The 20,332-nt window shown below is 38.2% G+C and overlaps 1 protein-coding gene across 2 annotated transcripts in view; it reads right to left on the reverse strand.

The window, feature by feature from the left end:
* SRFBP1 (serum response factor binding protein 1) overlaps window positions 1–16,521 on the reverse strand; it is a 47,167-nt gene extending 30,646 nt beyond the window's left edge. For both annotated transcript variants that reach the window (XM_035309490.1, XM_035309489.1), the window contains exons 1-2: window positions 16,431–16,521; window positions 15,433–15,505 (exon numbers count right to left, since the gene is read on the reverse strand). In XM_035309490.1, coding sequence (XP_035165381.1) covers window positions 15,433–15,505; window positions 16,431–16,510 — 153 coding nt within the window. In that variant the 5' untranslated portion in view covers window positions 16,511–16,521. The remainder of the gene's footprint in view (window positions 1–15,432; window positions 15,506–16,430) is intronic.
* Between the last annotated feature and the right edge of the window lie 3,811 nt (window positions 16,522–20,332).

Here is a 20,332-nt window from a genome sequence, read left to right on the forward strand (position 1 = left end):
AAAGAGGAAGAACAGTATAAAAAGAAAGTGTTCTACAGTTGCTAATTTTCCTAAAGTATACAGTCAAGAAACTATCACATTTTTAATACGACTTTGCAACTTTCATTGATAGCCTTATTTTTTTTTAATGGAATTTAATGTTGTTCAAACTTGCCTTTTATTCAACACATTACTTTTATAAAAAGTCTTCCTTGAAATAATTAATTTTCAACTTTGTTGTATTAATAACAACATGGGCAAGAATACCACAGTACAAATTAAGAAAAACAATAGAACTTAAATGTGTCTTAAAATAACAAAAAAAACAGTTACTAGAGGAAGTGTTCAGAGTGGAATAGAACTTCTCAAAAAATCAAAAGCTGCACAGCAGTCTTAGTTTAGATGAATGTATGGCATTGATAGGAACTAACTGTCACTAACCTGTTAAAAAAAATGCACTCCAAAATTACGGTTAATCGCTGGGAATGTAAGAATGTATTTCAAGTGGAACTTGTCTAGCAATTGTTCTTTCTGTAAACTACACTGGTGTCAGGTTTTTGCTGGCAGCAATTTTAAACATTACTAAATGTCTACAGTATTGCTGTCTCAGTTTAGATCCAAGTGAAATTCAATGTCAACCTGCAAGTTTTTATCTACTAAGTTTCACACTAAAAATTTAAAAAAAAATAGTTTTCTGTTTATAATGTTGTCTAGAAAAATAAAGTTATTAAAATCCTCATAGAATAAAACTACAAAATATTACTGTAAACACAGTTTTGTACAAAAGGATACTTTCCTCTAGCTAAATATCCTTATTCTGATATCCTGTACAAGCTCGCTTAAAAGCGGAGAATGAAGCTGAGGGAAAGATACTTAGTCATACAGTTTAATTATAAAACAAAGCTTAAAACCAGCTTCCCAAAACAAGAGTTAACATGGCTCGTTTATTTAAGCTGTTGTAAAATACCCAAACTTTATTTGGCAAGTGTAGGCTGCTCTTTTCTGCCACGTTTATAAACTAATTTAATATTTCAAGAGGTATGCAAGTCAAATGCCAGCAATTACATCAGTCTACAGAGATGAACACTGTGAACTTGGCATTTTGTTTAGTCAATTAGATTAAATGAATTGTTCAATTTTGGAGGTTCCCATCTGATTCAGTAGCCACATTCGGGGAGAAACATTGCTTTCACCATACATACAAAAAAAGTTAGGAAGTCTGTAATCTTGTGACAATTTCAAAAGTAGTAGGTATTATGAAAGTAAACTACAATTACAAGGATTCAAAAAAAAAGAAGTTACACAAAAGGAAAAAAACAAACAACCTCACTACATTATTCAGTGCAGAAAGCATGATAGCATGAGGAGGCCAAAATTATCATTATTTGAATATTTTTTTCTCCTCAAACATCTTTTGGTTATTAATGTCAATGTTCACTTGGAATAGTACAATCTGTAATTTCACTCTGTACTGGCAACTTGTTCCACACTGCTTTTCTAATATTAAAATAACAACCACATGCAATTTCAGGGTTAACATATTTCCAAGCAGTCCTGGGTTGGCTGGAACTATCTTCAGTTTTGAATTACTATCCTTGGTATTCACAACCATTGCCAATAGCCTTAGTTGCCAGATGAACTGTTTTTGCAAAAATTGAAGAAAAACAGCATTCCCTGCCAGAAGGGGACGCTATGCACAGCTAGCAGAAAGCTGCCTTATTTTCAGTTAAGCCTCTCTTCTTCCAGCAGGAGCTCAGGCCAGCAAGTCTGCATGCAACCAAAGAAGCCAGGAAGGATATACTATATTCTTACAAAGTTCCCACTGAAGACAGTGACTGACAAAATGGATGCAATCCAGTTAGTAAGTCCTATCTGCTAAGTTCTGGTTTTAAGTAGAAATGGAAACAGACATGAGTAACAAAGATGGAAGAACCCAGAGGGGTGCAGAAAGCGACAGAAGAGCATGAATACACAGAACCATATATACAGCCTCTTTTTGTGTACTTCCAGACAGCATGAAAGAAAAGAATTCAGAGATTTGATACAATTGAGTAACAAAGAATTTCCTTTCTTCATTCCGTTTTCCGGTGTACATTTTCTCCAGGAAAAGTACTCCTCCTTCAGTCTTTACTTAAGGTGCATGGGGAAGAAATTAAATTACTGTTTGACCTAGCCTGGAGATCTTGATCCTAGACATCTTTGTCTTGGCCTCCACAAGACAAACTTGCTATTTCACTTGCTGCAGTTGAGAAAAAAAGAAAAAACAAAAAAACACCACAATGAACAAATACAGAACAAGATCAACATATCCCATAGTTTCTAAAATCTGAATTTCAGGGAGGAAGTGAATTGTATCATAAGTTGATCATGTACTTGACAGCCTATTCATTTCATTGCAGCACCTTTCATTAGCATTACAAATTTGAATCATTTTATACATGTGTGAGGGGCAAAGGTGGAAAGCAGGGATCTGGCAAAAACACATGAAAAATAGGATAATTTTCAGTATCTACAGTTTTCCTAATTGGCTGCCAGAAACTCCTGATCAAAATATTAGCATTTAGAGCACAAATTATGTATCCAGCATGAATATATGAATTGTGCAAACCTCCAAAATCAGTTTTCACCTTCTACCCTAGTTAATCCTATTCCAATTTTGTTATACCTTACATAGATGCTAAGGTGTATCTGATCATCCTTGCCACTCTTTTTTAATACTTTGTCTAATTTTACTTTTTTTTTTTTTTTTTTTTTTTAAATGTATAATACAGTAAGAAGACGCAGCATATGGGAAAACAAGAGAGTCAAACAGGAAAACACTATCTTCTGCCAGAAGACACTGAACAGCAAAACAGCATTTTCACAGAGGTATCTGCAGTAACTCCAAAACCCACCTGCTTGCTGATAACTGCTAATCTAGATCTGATTAAAAACAAACAAAACAAATCTTTAATTCACACCAATACCACATACATTATTTTGCATTTATTGATAGTGGATTTCTTTGTCATTTTATTGCTTAGTTGCTCACTTTTACGGTGTTGTTCTGCAGTGTTTTAGTATTGGTACCTTCAGTATCTGGGAATTTTGGATTATCAAGCTTTGCCAAATTCATTTTCTTTTTCTCAGACATTTCTAGCACTGATCCCCATAAAACTCAACTGCTAACGTTCCAACACCACGAAAGCTAGCCATATAGTCCTCTCTTCTAGTTACTTTGTCTTAACTCTGTTATAAAAATAAGAGGTCTTCTATTGATCAAAAGTTTTCCTTTCCTTTCCCTTCATTTCCTTTCCCTTCCTTTCCCTTCCCTTCCCTTCACCTTTTCCTCTTTTCTTTTTTCTTTCATTTTTAAACAGAGGCTTTGCTGAAAGAGGGTCAAGGGCTGTTTGGAAATTTAAGATGAGACAGTGACTCACTGGGTGATATCCATTGTATCTATTGATTTCTTCAAAGAATTCCCAGTGATTTGCAGGGCATTACTTTCATTTTCTAAAGGTACAATTATTCTGCCTCATCCTACTCACCCACATGTTCACTAAAGCCATTGTTTAATAAAAGTGCCAATGAGTCTGTCCAGCACTGAAGTCATGTTTACATTAGTATTACATTCCCAGAACAGACTTTATCCATATTCTTTGTAAGCAGGAGGCAACTGTGGGGGAAATAAGGTTTTACACACAAAAGCAATCAATTAAAATAAAGAGTCATAACAGCTGCAGTCACCGTTATGAACTAATTAATTTCCAAGTGACTATAAAGAGATTTACAGTAGGTCTCCAATTTCTACCCTCCTCCCTTCCTCACACTCTCCCCTCATTCCACCGATTAAGAGGAAAGGAGAATAAAACTTTTACTGCGTTATTTAAAAAAAAAAAAAAATGTGAAGAATAATACATAAAATTTCTGTTTTAAAATTCTTCAAGAGATAGGAGTCCCAAAAAGGACAGCTGATTAAGGGGACTGAACCAGTTTACTACAGCCCCAGCACACTGACTATGTAGACTCACTGTTTACTGGAGATACTATTCTTACATGCTCCAGAATCAATTGAACTACAAAGACAGACTGGTATACTGTAAGAGGTTGACTAGAACTGCCTTACAGATCATCCTCTCGTAATCATATCAGTGACTATTACTACACCACAGCATGGGATGGCCAAAATGTAGAGAAAGCATATGCAGTACTTACAGACTTTCTTTTCTCAGATTCAGATAAGTTATGGAAAAGCATAACAAGAAGGCCCAAGGTAGTGACATGAGATGACAGAAATTAATAACAGAAGAAATGTACATTTGGAATACACAGACATGTTTTCACAATGAGCACAGGAACATGCTCACACTTCTGTACTTATTTTGAGTAACAATAACTAAGTGTTTTGGTTTGCTGTCACTGCTCAATTTTCATATAAATTAAGTCATACAGGTTGCATTAATTTTTTTTTGTACTATTGCAAATGTTGCATCTTTAGTAAAACAAGCAATAAAATTACCTATGCAGGACTCAGAAAGAAGATGGGAGTCTCATCTGCAAGCCATGTTTTTTAAAAAGTGAAAATAGCTTATTTTGCATCCTTACCAAAAAAAAAAGTGAAATTCTTATGCAAGACTTGAGGAAAAAGCTTCATCTGCAAGCCATATTTTTAAGATAGTTGACAACCTTTATTTAGAACTTACTTTAATATTTTCCTTAAGTTGTCTCAAATCCAACAAAATGCTTGCCTTTGTGATCTGTTTTCACTTTGTAACTAAGAATCTAGTGTGCATAAGAATAAAAGCACATAACTGCTTCTATTTAAGTATCTCGTCAATGATAAAGGCTTGAAAATGATGTTGGTGATACATTTACTGTCTTTTACATTTAAGAAATACAGACCATCTTTTTATGCAATCCAAAGCAGTATTTTGTGTAAAAAAATCATTACTTCTGTTATCACAATGCAGTAAAACAGTAGGAATGGTTGTCATTTATTTTCTCATCCCAACTTTAAATTGTACAGTACAACCCTTTTCCCCCACATTTTTCTCTGATTTTTTTTTAAACCCTAAGTATTTGTTTATGCTTGCCATCCAGAAAAAACAAACAAACAAACAAACAAACAAAAAAAAAACACCAGTTTTTAACACAACAGTTATTTCTAGACTGCCTTGGGAAAGCAGTTCTCTTAAACATGTGATTTCTCATTGTAGCACAAACTTGAAGTAATGTATCACTGAAAATAGTATGAAATGCCATAAAGCTCAAGAACAGAACAAAGTCTGCGAGTATGCCAACCTACCTTCTTGCTGTTTTAAGGATCACATCAGGAAAAGGGGGTACTACTGAGGAGCCATGGTTAAATAGTCTCCTTACAAAGTGTTCCTTCTTCATATTCTCAGGAATATCAAGAGCCAAGCCTCAAGCCCCATTAACACTGGGAAAAAGGAATCTCAACTGACAATCGTTCAGCTCATCATTCTTCTCTATACTTGTACTCCACCTCAGCCATGTTTTTAATCAAAACATATGTTTGAGCAAAAAAAAAAAAGTGTTGTTATCATTTGCTTCTCAGGACAAGCATATATACATAGAATCACACAATCATTTGGGTAGGAGAAGAGCTTCAAGATCTTCAAATCCAACCATCACCCAGACCTACCAAGTCTCATCATTAAACCATGTCCTTTAGTCCTATGATTTGCATAACCCTTACATACCTCCAGGGATGGGGTCTCCACCCCTGGGCAACCCATTCCAATGCTTGACCACTCTCTCTGTGAAGAATTTTGTCCTCATATCCAACCTAAACCTCTCTGGCACAACTCATGATCATACCCTATCACTTGTCACCCAAAAAAAGAGACCAACACTCTTGCTACAACACCTTGCTCAGTATTCTAATGTCAATATAGTGTTTCTTAATTTCAGAAAGAGAAGGAAAAAAGTTCTTTTGTAAAAGAATTTGTTTAATATCAGAAAGTTGTAGCACTTTTGAATGCTCAATAACTTATTGAAGAACTATCTCCAGAAGAACATCACTGAAGAGTATCAGTGAGCACATTCAACCACATATCATGACAGTCAGAAACATAAGCTGGAGAGAGAACACACTGCAGAGGTAAAGGTTCAGGTTTTGTCTCTTTCAAGTTACAGCAAACAACACTTTTACATTCTAAACCAATGCCCAAGATACTTTAATAGTCATACAAAATGTTCAATACAGAAATACATGATGGTTGCTTCCTGATCTCCAGTCATGAGACACTATTGCCATACAAATCTCTCTGCCATTTTTGAATGGAAAGGGCCATTTGTTTACCCCTTCTCCGAAAGGGGTCGACTTGCTGGTAATACCAGTTCTATAGCACAAGCTGGGACAGAACAGAAAGTCTGCAAGTTTATCCATTAGAGCAGTATCAAATACCATTGTCTAGACATATGCAGGTAGAGTAGTACTGCATACAGTATATTCGCAAGCACTTGGTCTACCTGCTTGTATTCAATATTGATAATAATGCTCTTCCACACACACTTTGGAAGGTAAACGTATGCAATAGCATGGTTATTTCTGTGCATAAGCATGCAACTCTATTTATTTATTCCCAAAGATATTTTTAATAAGGAAAAAGAACAGCTGACAAAATGACAGTTTTCACACCCAACAGAAGCTAAAATATTTCACTGTACATTTAGTTTTACTGCTCCTAACTTTAAAATCCCTCCTACTTAGGACTGCATAATCATACAATTATGTAAATTGGAAGAGACCTCCAGGTCTAGTCCAACCTTCTTCCCAAAGCAGCTCCAGAGAAGATGACTGCTCAGAGCCCGTGAATTCTGAACAACATTCTGATTTCTGAAACTAATTAATTCACAGTGGCAGAGATCCCACATTCAGGCTGTAACTCGAGCCTATTGCTCACCATCCTCCCATTGGACAACTCTAACAAAAGTATGGCTTACCTCCTAGGCTATACTAAGTAGTTGCAGACAGCAATAAGGTTTTCCCTTAGCTTTTTTTCCCCTGATGAGTGAACACAGTTCTCTCCTTGGACCTGCCAGCTATACACTCTTCTTAATGCTTCCACAATGCAGTTAATGTTCCTTGCCACAGAGGCACTTTTACATGTCATGTTCAATTTCTTGTCCACCAGGGTGCTGAAGCCCTTCTCCACAAAGCTGCTTTCTAGCCGACTGGTACCCAGCCTGTAATTTTGCATGGAGCTATTCCATGGCAAATACAAGACTATGTTTTTGCCTTTCTTGAACACGTGGCTCCTCTCAGTGAGCTCATTCCTCTACCCTGTACAAATCACCCTAAATAGCAGCCCTGCCTTCACACATATCATCTACACTCCCCGGTTTGGTATCATCCTTGAACCTGCTGAGAGTAAATCCCATCCCACCATTTAGGACATTACGAAAACACTAGCCAGTATTGGTACTAGCATAGCTCCTTAAGGGACACCACTTGCAACCAGCAACCAGTTGGGATGTTCCACCACTGATTACACCACTTTGAACTTGACAGATCAGTTTTTCACCCAGTCTTATTGCTGGTTGCCCAAATCATCCCTCTCCACAGAATCACAAAATTGTAGATGGTGGAAGGGAAATTCTGGAGCTCTGGTCCCAGGTGAGGTAGGACCTCAAGTGTCCAGTCTTCCTGCTCAAGTAAATCAACCAGAAAACATTCTGCAGGGCTACATCCACACCGGTTTTGAGTACTTCCAAAGATGGAGATTTTACAAACTCTTTGGGCAACAGATGTAGTTAGTCTTTGATACTTCTTACAGTGGAAAAGTTTTCTCTTAAATTTAAACTGAATTTCTTGTATTTCAGTTTGTACCCATTGCCTCTTGCCCTATCAGTGGGTACCTCTTCTTCTATCAGGAACATTTACACAGTAATAAGATCCCCGAGCCTTCTCCGCTCCAGGCTGAACAGTCCCAGATGCTTCTTGGTGCTGCAGTCCATTAGTCACTTTCATGGCCCTCCTCTCAACTTGCTTCAGGATGTCTGTATCTTTCGTGTACTGGGGAGCCCAGAGCAGAACTGAGCACTTTGATGAGTCTGACCAATGCTGAGTAAAGAATCATGGGTTAGATCTTCTGTTCTCTTGAAGTCTAGGGTTGCAATCTTGCTTTTTTTCCCCTTGTTCTCTTCTCTCAGAATCCTGAACTCCACCATCACATGGTCACTGCAAAGGAGGCTACCCTAACCTTCATATTCCTGACCAGTTCTTTCCTATTTCTATACACCCAGTCTAGCAGAGCATCTCTTTTCATCAGGTTCTCAATCACCTGTGTTAGAAAGCGATTATCAATATTATCTGTGTGTGTCTACATTCTCCCAGGCAGTCTGTCCTTGCTTCCACCTTTGGTGGACTTCTGTGTGTGTGTTTGCGATCAGTTATGAGCTCACTGTTTATCCATGCTGATGCCTTCTCCATTATGCTAGGTGTCTTCTACTTCAAGGAGTTTTCCATTTCAGTCATAACAAAACTAGGGGTATCAGTTAAATGAATACTCAGAGTTTTTATAACAAAAATAACCTGCCTTACAAGGGTATACTTCAAGCAGAAGAGTCAAGCAATGCCACAGACAAAGTAGAATATGCTGTTGCGAACTCTAGGAGTAAAATTCAATGTTTCGTAAAATTGCCTGATATGTTGCACATGTATGCCTTAAGTAATGCGCACATGGATCCATCCATCACTCAAAACACCAAATTTCCTGTATTACTGCAGAGAAGCACATCATGCATTCCTAACAAGTGAGACACTTGCCAAAGCATGGACTCGCACTACTCTACTGAAGCAGAGCTGAAGGACTTCAAGTTCTACCCCTTCCCTGCCATGGTCTGAAAGTGGCATCTGGCCCATGCCATTGTGAAAGCTGGACCCCTCTGTTTTTCCTTGAGAAGCAACAAAGACCCTTCCCAAACTGATTATATATTAGAGTATAAGAGTTTCCCATTACTCTTTCAGAAACCTTTAGAGGTTAAAGATTTTGTAATGTTAATATGAAAGTCTGCTATCTATTATGAAATAAAATATGCAAGATCTGTTGGAAACATATGCTGGGAGATAAAACAAAAAGCAAAACTGCAAAAAGGTATGCTAGTCCTCATTCTTACCTAAGACAATACTACACTGAGATATTAACTGAAAGCAAGGCTACTGAAGATGAAAACATTAACTAAATAGGAAAACAGTACTGTTGTAAGAAAATAAAAAGGCTTTTTGAAAAAGCCTGACATCTCAGGATACAAAAATTCCATTCAAAAAGACAGTACTAAAAGCAAAATTTATTATGCTCTGTAGGCCTTTTGTTCAGGACTGGATAACTGAGGCTTTTTGACTAGGCCAGCCTTTCTCATCCATATCACTATTACTTTCACGAAATTGGATGATTTTTGTTCCATGGCCAAAGATTATAAAATCTTCAGACTGAAGTTCTACCTTTACAAAACAATTTGGCTTTCAAAGGCTTGACCATTACTGAAGTTCATACTTAACTCTACTTCTGTTCACATCTTGTTAAAATATAAGCTTAAGAAAGAATAAATTACAATAAAGTCTTATTTTTCCTATTTCTTTGTAATAAACTCATTGTTTTACAATAAATATTGTGGTTTAAGTGTAATAAAAAAAATACACAAAACAGTGACGCCCATCTGTATGAAGGGTTGTAAGGAGGACCCAGGGAACTACAGGCCTGTCAGCCTACCCTCGGTGCTGGGAAAGGTTATCAAACAGGTCATCTTGAGTGCAATCACACAGCACATGTGGGACAACCTGGGCATCAAGCCCAGTCAACATGGGTTCATGAATGGCAAGTCCTGCCTGACCAACCTCATCTTCTTCTATGACCAGGTGACCGCCTGGTGGATGAGGGAAAGGCTGTTGACGTAGTCTACCTAGACTTCAGCAAGGCCTTTGACATTGTCTCCCACAGTATTCTCCTGGAGAAGCTGGCAGCACATGGCTTGGACAGGTACACTCTTTGCTGGGTTAAAAACTGACTGGATGGCTGGGCCCAGAGGGTAGGAAGGCTCTGCAGAGGGACCTGGACAGGATGGGTCTATGGGTAGAGGCCAATGGGATGAGGTTCAACATGGCTAAGTGCCGGGTCCTGCACTTGGGGCACAACAACCCCATGCAGCGCTACAGGCTTGGGGCAGAGTGGCTGAAAGGCTGTGCAGAGAAAAATGACCTGGGGGTGCTAATAAATGCTTGAGCCAGCGGTGTGCCCAGGTGGCCAAGAAGGCCAGCGGCATCCTGGCTTGTATCAGGAATAGTGTAGCCAGCAGGGCCAGGGAAGTGATCGTCCCCCTGTACTCTGCTCTGGTGAGGCTGCACCTTGAGTACTGTCTTCAGCTTTGGGCCCCTCACTAGAAGAAGGACATTGAGGCCTTGGAGTGTGTCCAGAGAACAGCTACGAAGCTGGTGAAGGGCCTGGAGCACAAGTCCTATGAGGAGCTGCTGAGGGAACTGGAGTTGTTTAGTCTGGAGAAGAGAAGGCTCAGGGGAGACCTTATTACTCTCTGCAACTACCTGAAAGGAAGGTGGGAGCTGAGGGTCGGCCTCTTCTCACAGGTAACTAGTGATAGGACTAAAGGATAGGACTCAAGTTGAGCCAGGGGAGGTTCAGGTTGGAAATTAGGAGATATTTCCTCTGAAAAAGTAGTCAGGCATTGGAACGGGTTGCTCAGGGAGGTGGTGAAGTCACCGTCCCTGGGGGTGTTTAAGGAAAGGTTGGACATGGTGCTTAGGGACATGGTTTTATTGGTGGTAGGGGGGTGGTTGGACCAGATGATCTTGGACGTCTTTTCCAAACTTAACGATTCTATGAGTATCAAGTTATTTGTTTCTCCAGGAATCATTTTTCAGGATAGAGAATGCATAAGCACCCAATTACAAGCAATTTAGTAACAGTTCTAATCAACTGCTGCTCCTTTCTAACAATTGGAAAATATTTTCCCTTCAATCTTTGCAAATAACCTTTCATCCATGTATCACTAATTCTCCAAACGGAATATTGCAATAGCAACAGGTGCCATAATAACAGTTTTTGTTGTAAGGTATAGGCTAGTTCTAAATACACAGTAAAGCAACTACATCAAGTTACATTAAGATCTAATTTCAGCAAAAAAAAATATTATACAGTTCAAGGTAAGTTGCCCACTGCAAATAATTTGCTAGACTATCAGTCATAATTCTGCAAAAGATGTTTAAAAAATACTACAGCTTCATAAATAGGGTAAGAAGTACTCTACAACTGATGATTAACCCACTCTGGCAGTATCATCAGACCTGAAAATTAAAGAAACTCCTGTAAGTATGTACAATTTTCTCTTTCAAAAAGTGAAATCACAGTTGAAAGACTAGAAAGATCATACTGTTCTTCTCTCCCCCAAACCTTTCATGAATTGTTAAATAAATATTTTGTATGGTTTTGGCAAAAGAAATTCTGAAGAACTCAAAAAACAGTGTTTTATTCCAATAGCTTTGAGAACTCCTGCAAACAATTAACTCAGCCCTGCAACCACGTAGCTAGAATTTTTAACTGCTCTCCCTTCCCACAGTGTTTATTTCTGGTTGATGTGCTTGAGACATTATTACTCGTATTTGCCTATTTAAAGTTCTTTTAAATCTCCAGTTCTAACAATCAAAACACACAAAATTAGAAATTAAATGTCATTCTAACAATAACACAACAACATAACTGTTTTTTTAATACAGCCCAGCACCAAAACTTCTCACGTTTTCAATATATGCAGTACTGTCAATGAATAACTATGTAGAATTTTTAAAAAGTATACACAAAAATAGATGCAGTATTTAACCTAAAAAGTGAGTATCTAATTATGTCCCACTTCTAGGGATCTGTGTATTTACAGTGAAATTATGTCATCAGTGTCTTTTTGGGTCTACCTGAAGATAGGAAAAAAGCACCCTCAAGAGTTAGTGGTAAGGCAACAACTATCAGATGACAGCAATTATACTCTCCTCCCTATAGTATCACATGGTAATTAGTAAAGACCCAAGCTACAAAGAGAAGTTAGGATCTTGTAATTGACAGCTCACTTTTATCTCATTCTGAAAGAACTGTAGCCCTTAGAGGTCCTCCTGAACTGCAGGCAATTGCTAACAACACATGAGCCATCAGGCAATTATTATTATTTTTTGTCGTCATTGTTGTTATAGTCCAGATGAAAGATAACAGCTCCTCCAAGTAAGTGAACCAGTATAAAAGGTTTCTTGGTTTAATGGCAGATGAATGCATAAATGTAATTCTTAGAAAGACAAAGAATTGTCCCTCACTGGTATTTCAACCCCTCAGCTTTTTTTTTTTTTCCCCTCAGAAAAGCTTAAGTCATTGCATAAAAACTTCAACAACACAGACAAATGTGTCAAGGTCCCAGTGTTTTAGTCTTTCTTCCCTGAGCTGGAAACAAATTGTTTTTGAAATGGAACTCTGCTCTTACGCCTTCTGAGAACATCAGCATAACTAAAGTCCTTCACAGATGACACTGTCTGCACAGTCTGTGCCAGAAGTTCCCATAAAGTGCTATAAGCTGCTGTTTGTTTTTTTTTTCTCCTGGATATGTGGGAGGGGAAAGATGTTCCTGATGTCTTCCTGACTGATGGAAGAAAAACTTGTATTTATAAAGAAGAGTACTCTCTTTGGCAACTGTGGGAAAAACTCAGAAGAAAAATTGTACTATTTTCCTTCTCTGGGATTTTCAAAGATACATTTTTAGTCCAATCTTCAGAAACCCTTCATAGCTTTTACAACTACTAAATAAGTTCTATATGCTCTAAGAAGTCATCTCAAAGAATCTTTTATCCATCAATATACATGCTGTCAGATTCTGGCATAACATCCACTTTCTGGCTCCAAGCCACTTTGGCCAGAGTAAGTTTTTTTTTTTTTTTTTTTTTTTTTTCTCTAGATTTACAGCTCACTATTCTCCTTAAGCGTAAACATTCAGTACGAGAGAAGGCAGAGATTTTTCTTACATAAAATGATGAAGGAGTAGAATTTTGTGGACTATTTCTGTTAGTTAAAAGGAAAACGACCATTTTCTACTTTCTGGACACACAGTCGCTTTCAAAAGAATTTACGTCTCAGAAGAATTACAAGTGCTTGGGATCCCCACATCAAAACTGCTGAATTAGTCTGGATAACACAAAACTACTTTAAGTTAAAATCTTGTAGACCATTAATCAATGTTCCTTATTAACCATTTCTATTCTGTCTATTCTTTCCTAAAAATGAGAAAATACCTTATGTGAAGAGTTCTTTATGAAAACATCGGTCATAGGATCAGTAATTTAAAAGAAAGGTTGCTGGGTGTGATGTTTCACTGGAAATATATATATATTTCCGACTGTGTCACAGAATTTCAATGATTTATGTGAAAGCTGTCTTGCTTCTCCACCATGGTGAATGAGAAAAATTTCTACGCCAACTCTGAAAAGATCTCAGTCTAGAAATCAAAAGTGGTGAAAAAATATGTAAACAACTAGTGCCTTTTAGGCTGTGATTCACAAGAAAAGAACAGGAATCTTTATTTCATCTGAGAAACAAACATGCTCTAACATGCTCAAACAAGTGTCTACTTATTCTTTTTAAAAGATGAAAAATCAAACCAAACAACAACAAAAATGCCCAGGAGAAACAACCTTTTTTGCTATTACAACATTACCAATATAATATGGGCACTTTTAACACAATAAAGACCACTAACAGCATGATTTCAGACAACTGAGATCATTTAATAGCTTTTTGCCTGGGAAGTGGGAGAGCTTTTCTTCCTTCTCGGCTGTTCACTTGGAAGTTTCCTCCCTCTGTGTAAGCTATTTCAAAGCAAGCTTTGTTTGCCTTTAGCTCTCCAAATTACAAATCTACCCTTCCTCAACAATCACTCTTCAAGCACTTACAAGTCCTGCACTCAGGAAACTTATGTAGCATTAATGAATCACTACTGACAACTGAGGTTCTCCATTAATTCCACATGGCTCATTCTCTGCTTGACCAAACAACAACCTCACAATGAAAGGTCTTTTTCAAAGCAGTGTTTCACAGTACTAATAACAGAATCAGCCTTTTATCTCAAGGCACCTCTGTTTACAAGCCTGCTTACCCTAGACTCTGTCTTCAGGGAAATGGACAGGCAGTCCACGAAGGTAATTCAGTCCATTTCACATCTGATTCTTTCTGGAGGTATTTCTGTACCCATTTATGATACAGAAACCAGAAGGCCCTGAGGCTTTTTAACTGACATTGCAAACTACCTAGAATTAGGTGGGATAAACTTAGTCGAACTACTGTTGTTCACTGCAGGTGTACAAGGAAAAAAAAAACAGACTGACAGAAAGCTTACACCAGCAGAAACATCTCTAATGTACATGGTCAACACAGTCTGAAGTACAGGCAGCCTTCAAGATGTCTGCGTGAGCCAATGCTGGAAGTAAAAGCACTATGCAGACAAAGCAAACACTTCTGTTGCTTGACTACTGCTTAACACTATGGTACAGTGATAACCATTTCCTTTCGCCCTTTATTTATTTGTGGAGACTCTCTTGTTTTTCAAAGACTATGCTAAAAAACTCTGCAATTCCACCTGACAAATCTGGCACAAAGCAATTCTTAATGGTCAATGAAACCTTTCTATTTATCAGCTTTTCTGAAGACCAAGATGAAAAATAAATAGGTGAGGGCAATCGTTACTGTTATCAGGGAAAACAAAACAAAAACAAACCATCAAAAAAACCCCTGTTATTTAATATGAAAACAGCCTTCTTAGCCTATACTCTTGTGCTCAGACCTTATGAGCAGAATATATACCTCCAATCAACACAAAAAATTGTTAGCGTTACCTGCTGAAATTGAGATATAAGTAGTACAGAACATTAGCAAGCTATAAGATACCAAAACAGCAACGGACAGCAAACTGGAGGAAGAAAAAGGCCTGAATCATGCACTACCAGTCCCTTGCAACTACAATTTCAAAAACTACTACAGAACTTTAAGGATGGAAGTAGTATGCTACTGGCATCACATTTAAAGCTACAAGAACTGACAACAATGATACGATGGTCAGGCACATAAAACACCATTTGCACTTGTAAGTGGCATGAGAAATTTAATTCCTGCACTTTAACTGTCACAGTAAAAAACTCCAAGCATGATTCATGTCGAAACAGATTCGAGTTTAGTTTGGCAAGCTTAAGACCGAAATTGTCTAACACCTTGACAGATGCACCAAACAAACACAGAAATATGGAAATGTTCATAATTTTCCAGCTGTGGTACAGTAATGGCCAAGCTGACTTTGGAAATAATTCAGGTAAGTTTCAGTAATGCAATCCTAAAAAAAAAATTTTTTTTTTTTTTTTTCTTTTTTTTTGCTAAAATTAATTACTTCTAATATTGAAATATCTAAATATGGTATTACCTTCATAGCATGGATTTCTTCTATTAATCTCTCAACTCGTTTTTGGTTCTTTAGTTTGAGGTCTTCTGAACCCCTGTAAACGAAGACTGTCTTTATTAAAAAAATCTGGCTTCCAATATAGTGATACTAAGTAGCAAACTAAAAATATCACAAGAACGAGCATAATTCACATTCCCTTGCTGTTAAATAAAAATTTTAGCAGAGTTGAACATAATATAATGCTTCTACTGTTCAGAACAGAGGAAAACCCACAAAAATTAGCAAAATAATCAGAAAGACAAATGTTATTTATTAGGAGATAGTAATTACAATTCCAAACAATAATAACTAGGAGACACTCCTATCTCAAATATAATTACATTTTAAGATCTGTAGTACTTAAATATAAACGTTCATTGGGCCTGTTTCTTATTTTGCACGATTTACTAAATTTGTGGGAGAATAGTATGTTCAATTTATACCTTGAACACAGTAACAGACTTATGTTGTCTCCAGTGAGAAACATCACCAGTCACTTTGGGCCAGTTATCTTTAAAAACAATCTCTAAATATTGTTTTCATTATTAACTTAAATATTGATTACTGTAAATTATTACAAAATAAGTATTATTTATATAACAATACATAGTAAGTATTTTTATATAAAATCTTGCAGACAACTGCTGTGAGAAAATATCAGACAACTTATGTTCAACAGTTGAATAACCTCAAAGACCAGATGCTTTCAAAAGTACTGTAAAAGGCTCTGTTGGGATTAACTTCCAATATGCTAAATCCATTTAACAAATTTTATCCCAATTCTACTTTACAAAACTACTTTTTATTTGGTATTTTGATACTATCTAAAATAAAGAAAAAAAAAGACTAATAGAACATACGCATCACAGTGCCTTAAGTTTTCTATGTAATAAATGTTTCTCCCTGTTGTTTTGGAAGACATTTCAGATGCTGCCTCATTTATAAATACACAAACAAGAACACTGATATTTAAAACTGACTTTTTCAACTTCAGTTTCCCGATGTGTCTGGTTAATTTGCGGATAGTCAGGACTCGGACTTTCTTCACATCTTTTCTCATCTTCACAACCTGACAGAAAGATGGAAGACATTATAAAGATTGTGTTCCTTGATCAGCTTCCATATACAATACATTCATTACATTGATTTAAATTTTAGAAATTAGTTCAACAAAAAACATTCTTGAAAACAGAATGCATTCCCCTGCTACCCAAACCAAGTTTATGTGAATTCAAATTTCATTTAAAAATCAAACTGCTTCCATAAACAGAGGAAGAACAACCAGTCTAAAAATGTGTCTGAGGTCTAAACAGAAGACATTCCTAACTAGCCATACTTTAATATTATTCTTAGAGCTAGACTGAGCTACAGATTTGTAAAGACTCACCTTTCGCCTTCACTTTGTTTATTTTTGTCCTGGTGAAACAGCACCAGTACTTTTCCATTCGTACATATTATGTAGAAGTATTTTGTTATGAAACATTTTGAAAGATAAGGGAAGACTACCAAACTAAACATTATATATTATAGAACCTAATTTGAGATATGAAAATCTTTTTATGTATTTGAATCGATTTTAGTTGAAAACAAAATCAAAATGATTTTCAACTTGCTACACTCATTTTCAACTTACTACTTTACACTACTTACACTGTCTACCTCCCAAAATGTATTTCAAAATCGACACTCTCAAAGAAAAATTGATAAAGATGTTCTGGTCTTGCTTCTCTCACAGTAAGAGGAGCAGAACTGAAGTTATGAGTAAAAGGTGGTACAAACAGAAAAATCTCTATAATCTTTTGCTGTAACATTCCATCATGGCTGGACATTGCCTTCACAATGATGAACATTTTGAAGAGACAGGGACTTGATACTGACTTATGAAAGTGCTTTTTTAAAATCACAGAATCACAAAATTGTAGGGGTTGGAAGGGACCTCGAAAGATCATCGGGTCCAACCCCCCTGCAAAAGCAGGTTCCCTAGAGCAGGTTGCCCAGGTAGGTGTCCAGATGGGCCTTGAATATCTCCAGAGGAGACTCCACAATCTCCCTAGGCAGCCTGTTCCAGTGCTCCGTCACCCTCACTGTGAAGTTCTTTCACATGCTGGTGCAGAACTTTCTGTGTGCCATTTTGTGGCCAGTGCTCCTTCTCCTGACCCCACAAACCACTAAAAAGAGGTTGGCCAAATCCCTCTGTCTCCCACACTTAAGATACTTGTAAACATTGATAAGCTCCCCTCTCATTCGTCTCTTCTCAAGGCTGAAAAAACAACTTCTGATATATATGAATCACTATTAGGATTTCATATTTAGATTTACAAAATATGAAATATTAAAGAAATAAAAATCCATTGTTCCTGACAAAAAGCTAAATTTCTCTTAAATTCAAGTAGTACAGATATGGTTCAAAAGAATTTTTTTAAGAAGAGTACAAAGGAGGACCTGGAGAACTATGGACTGGTAAGCATCACCTCAGTGGCTGGGAAGGTCATGGAACAGATTTTCCTAGAAGCAACGTCAAGGCACATGCAAGACAAGGAGGTGATCTGAGACAGGCAGCATGGCTTCACCAAGGGCAAATCGTGCTTGACCAGCCTGGTGTCCTTCTGTGATGGAGTGACTGCCTCAGTCAACAAGGGATGATCAACCCATGTCATCTACTTGAAATTCTGCAAAGCTGTTGACACAGTCCCACATGACATCCTTGTCTCCAACTCTAAGAGATTTGAAGGGCGGACTGTTCAGTGGACAAGGAATTGGCTGGATGTTTGCATCCATAGGGTTGCAGTCACTTGCTCTTTGTCTAGGGTGAAGCTGGTGACAAGTGTTGTCCCTCAGGTCTCTCTTGGGACCTGTACTGTTTAATATCTTTATCAACAACTCAGACAATGGGATCAAGTGCACCCTCAGCAAGTTTGCAGATGACACCAAGCTGAGTGGGGCAGTTGATACACCAGAAGGAAGGGATGCCATCCAAAGGGACCCGGACAAGCTGGACAGTTGAGCCCACATGGATCTAATGAGGTTCAACAAGTCCAAGTGCAAGGTGCTGCACCAGGGCTGGGGCAATCCCAGGCATGAGCACAAAATGGGAGAAGTACTCATTGAGGGCAGCCCTGCAGAGAAGGACCTGGGGTTTCTGATGGATGAAAAAGCTCAACATGAGCCAGCAGTGTGTGCTTGCAGCCCAGAAGGCCAACTGCATCCTGGGCTGCATCAGCAGAGGAGTGCCCAGCAGGCTGAGGGAGGGGATTGTCCCCCTCTTTTGCCCTCATAAGGCTCCCACCTGGAGTGCTGCATCCAGGTCTAGAGCCCCGTGCACAAGAAGGATGTGGGACTGTTAGCCTGGGTCCAGATGTGAGCTACAAAGACGATCAGAGGACTGGAGCACCTCTCCTGTGAAGAAAGGCTGGGAGAACTCAGGATGTTAAGCCTGGAGAAGAGAAGGCTCTGGGATGATCTTATTGCAGCTTTTCAGTACTTCAAGGGGGATTATGAAAAAGATGGAGAATGACTTTTTGCATTGGCAGACAATGACAGGACATGGAGGGATGGCTTTAAACTGAAAGAAGGGAGATTTAGACAGGATGTTAGGAAATTCTTCACTCAGAAGATGGTGAGGAACTGGAACAGGTTGCCCAGAGAAGCTGTACATGCCTTCTCCCTGGACTAGGCCCTGGCCAATCTGATCTAGTGGGTGGCATCCCTGCTCAAGGCAGGGGGGTTGGAACTGGATGGTCTTTAAGCCCCTTAGAAGCCAAGCCATTCTGTGAAGTTGGTAGCTCTTTCTTGATGAGATTCTTCATTTCAGATTGCTATTTTGCTTTCTAATTTCTCAGAGGCAACATCAGACTGATTGCGTGCTGCCCAAATACCTAACAGTTACCATCCAACCTGTTCCACCAGGAAAATTAGGATTACAAACCTGCATCAAGCTTGACCAAAAGCAAACAAAAATTTTCAAAGCCCCTGTAGGAAAATATCGTAATAAACTATTTTGTGAAGTTCAAGACCACAAATTGAGAAGATTATTATTTTTAAATAGCATATTCTGAACACTTAATTATCTTTGTAGCTAAGTTACCTGCACAAGCAAGCATTTAAGTCATGAACTGTGCTCAGCAGTAGCTCTACTGAAAGCTGAATCTGTTAGAATAAAACAATTTCTAGGGAGAGGACCTTTGAATACAGGTCCCAGCACTGTCACCTCTAAAAAGAAACACATCCAGCAGTGCTTCTGCTAAAAGGAGTGGAGGGAAACTCTCCTGGGGTAGTTATTCACACTTGCACAAAGAGAAGTGAAAAGGTGTTGTTTGGGGACAGGCAAGATGATTTCACAAAGGGCAAATCATACCTAAATTGTGGCCTTCTAGGACAGAGCAACAGCATTGTTGGACAAGGGAAAGCAACCGCTGTCGTTTACCTGGACTTGTGCAAAGCCTTTGGTAACAGCTCCCCACAACATCCTTGTCTCTAAGTTACAGAGATCCATCTGTGGGGTCCTCACCATAAGAGAGACATGGATAAGTTAAAGCAGGTTCAAAGGGAGACCAGAAAAAATGATCAGAAGGCTGGAGCACCTCTCCAAGACAGGCTGAGAGACTTTAGGCTAGAGAAGAGAAGTCTTCAGTGGAGGCCTTATGGCAGCCTTCTAACACCTAAAGGAAACCTGTAAGAAAGGACAAGGAGTAATGGTTTTAAACTAAAAGAGGGTAGATTTAGATTAGGAAGAAATTCTAAATTTAGATTAGGAAGAAATTCTTCACTTCTTGGTGGTGAGGCTCTGCAACAGGTTGCCCAGTGAAGCTGTAGATGCCTCCCCTGTGGAAGTGTTCAAGGCCAGGCTGGACAGGGCTTTGGGCAGCCTGATCTACTTGACGAT

Source organism: Oxyura jamaicensis, chromosome Z (genome assembly GCF_011077185.1).
Source record: "Oxyura jamaicensis isolate SHBP4307 breed ruddy duck chromosome Z, BPBGC_Ojam_1.0, whole genome shotgun sequence".
Lineage (NCBI taxonomy): Eukaryota > Metazoa > Chordata > Aves > Anseriformes > Anatidae > Oxyura > Oxyura jamaicensis.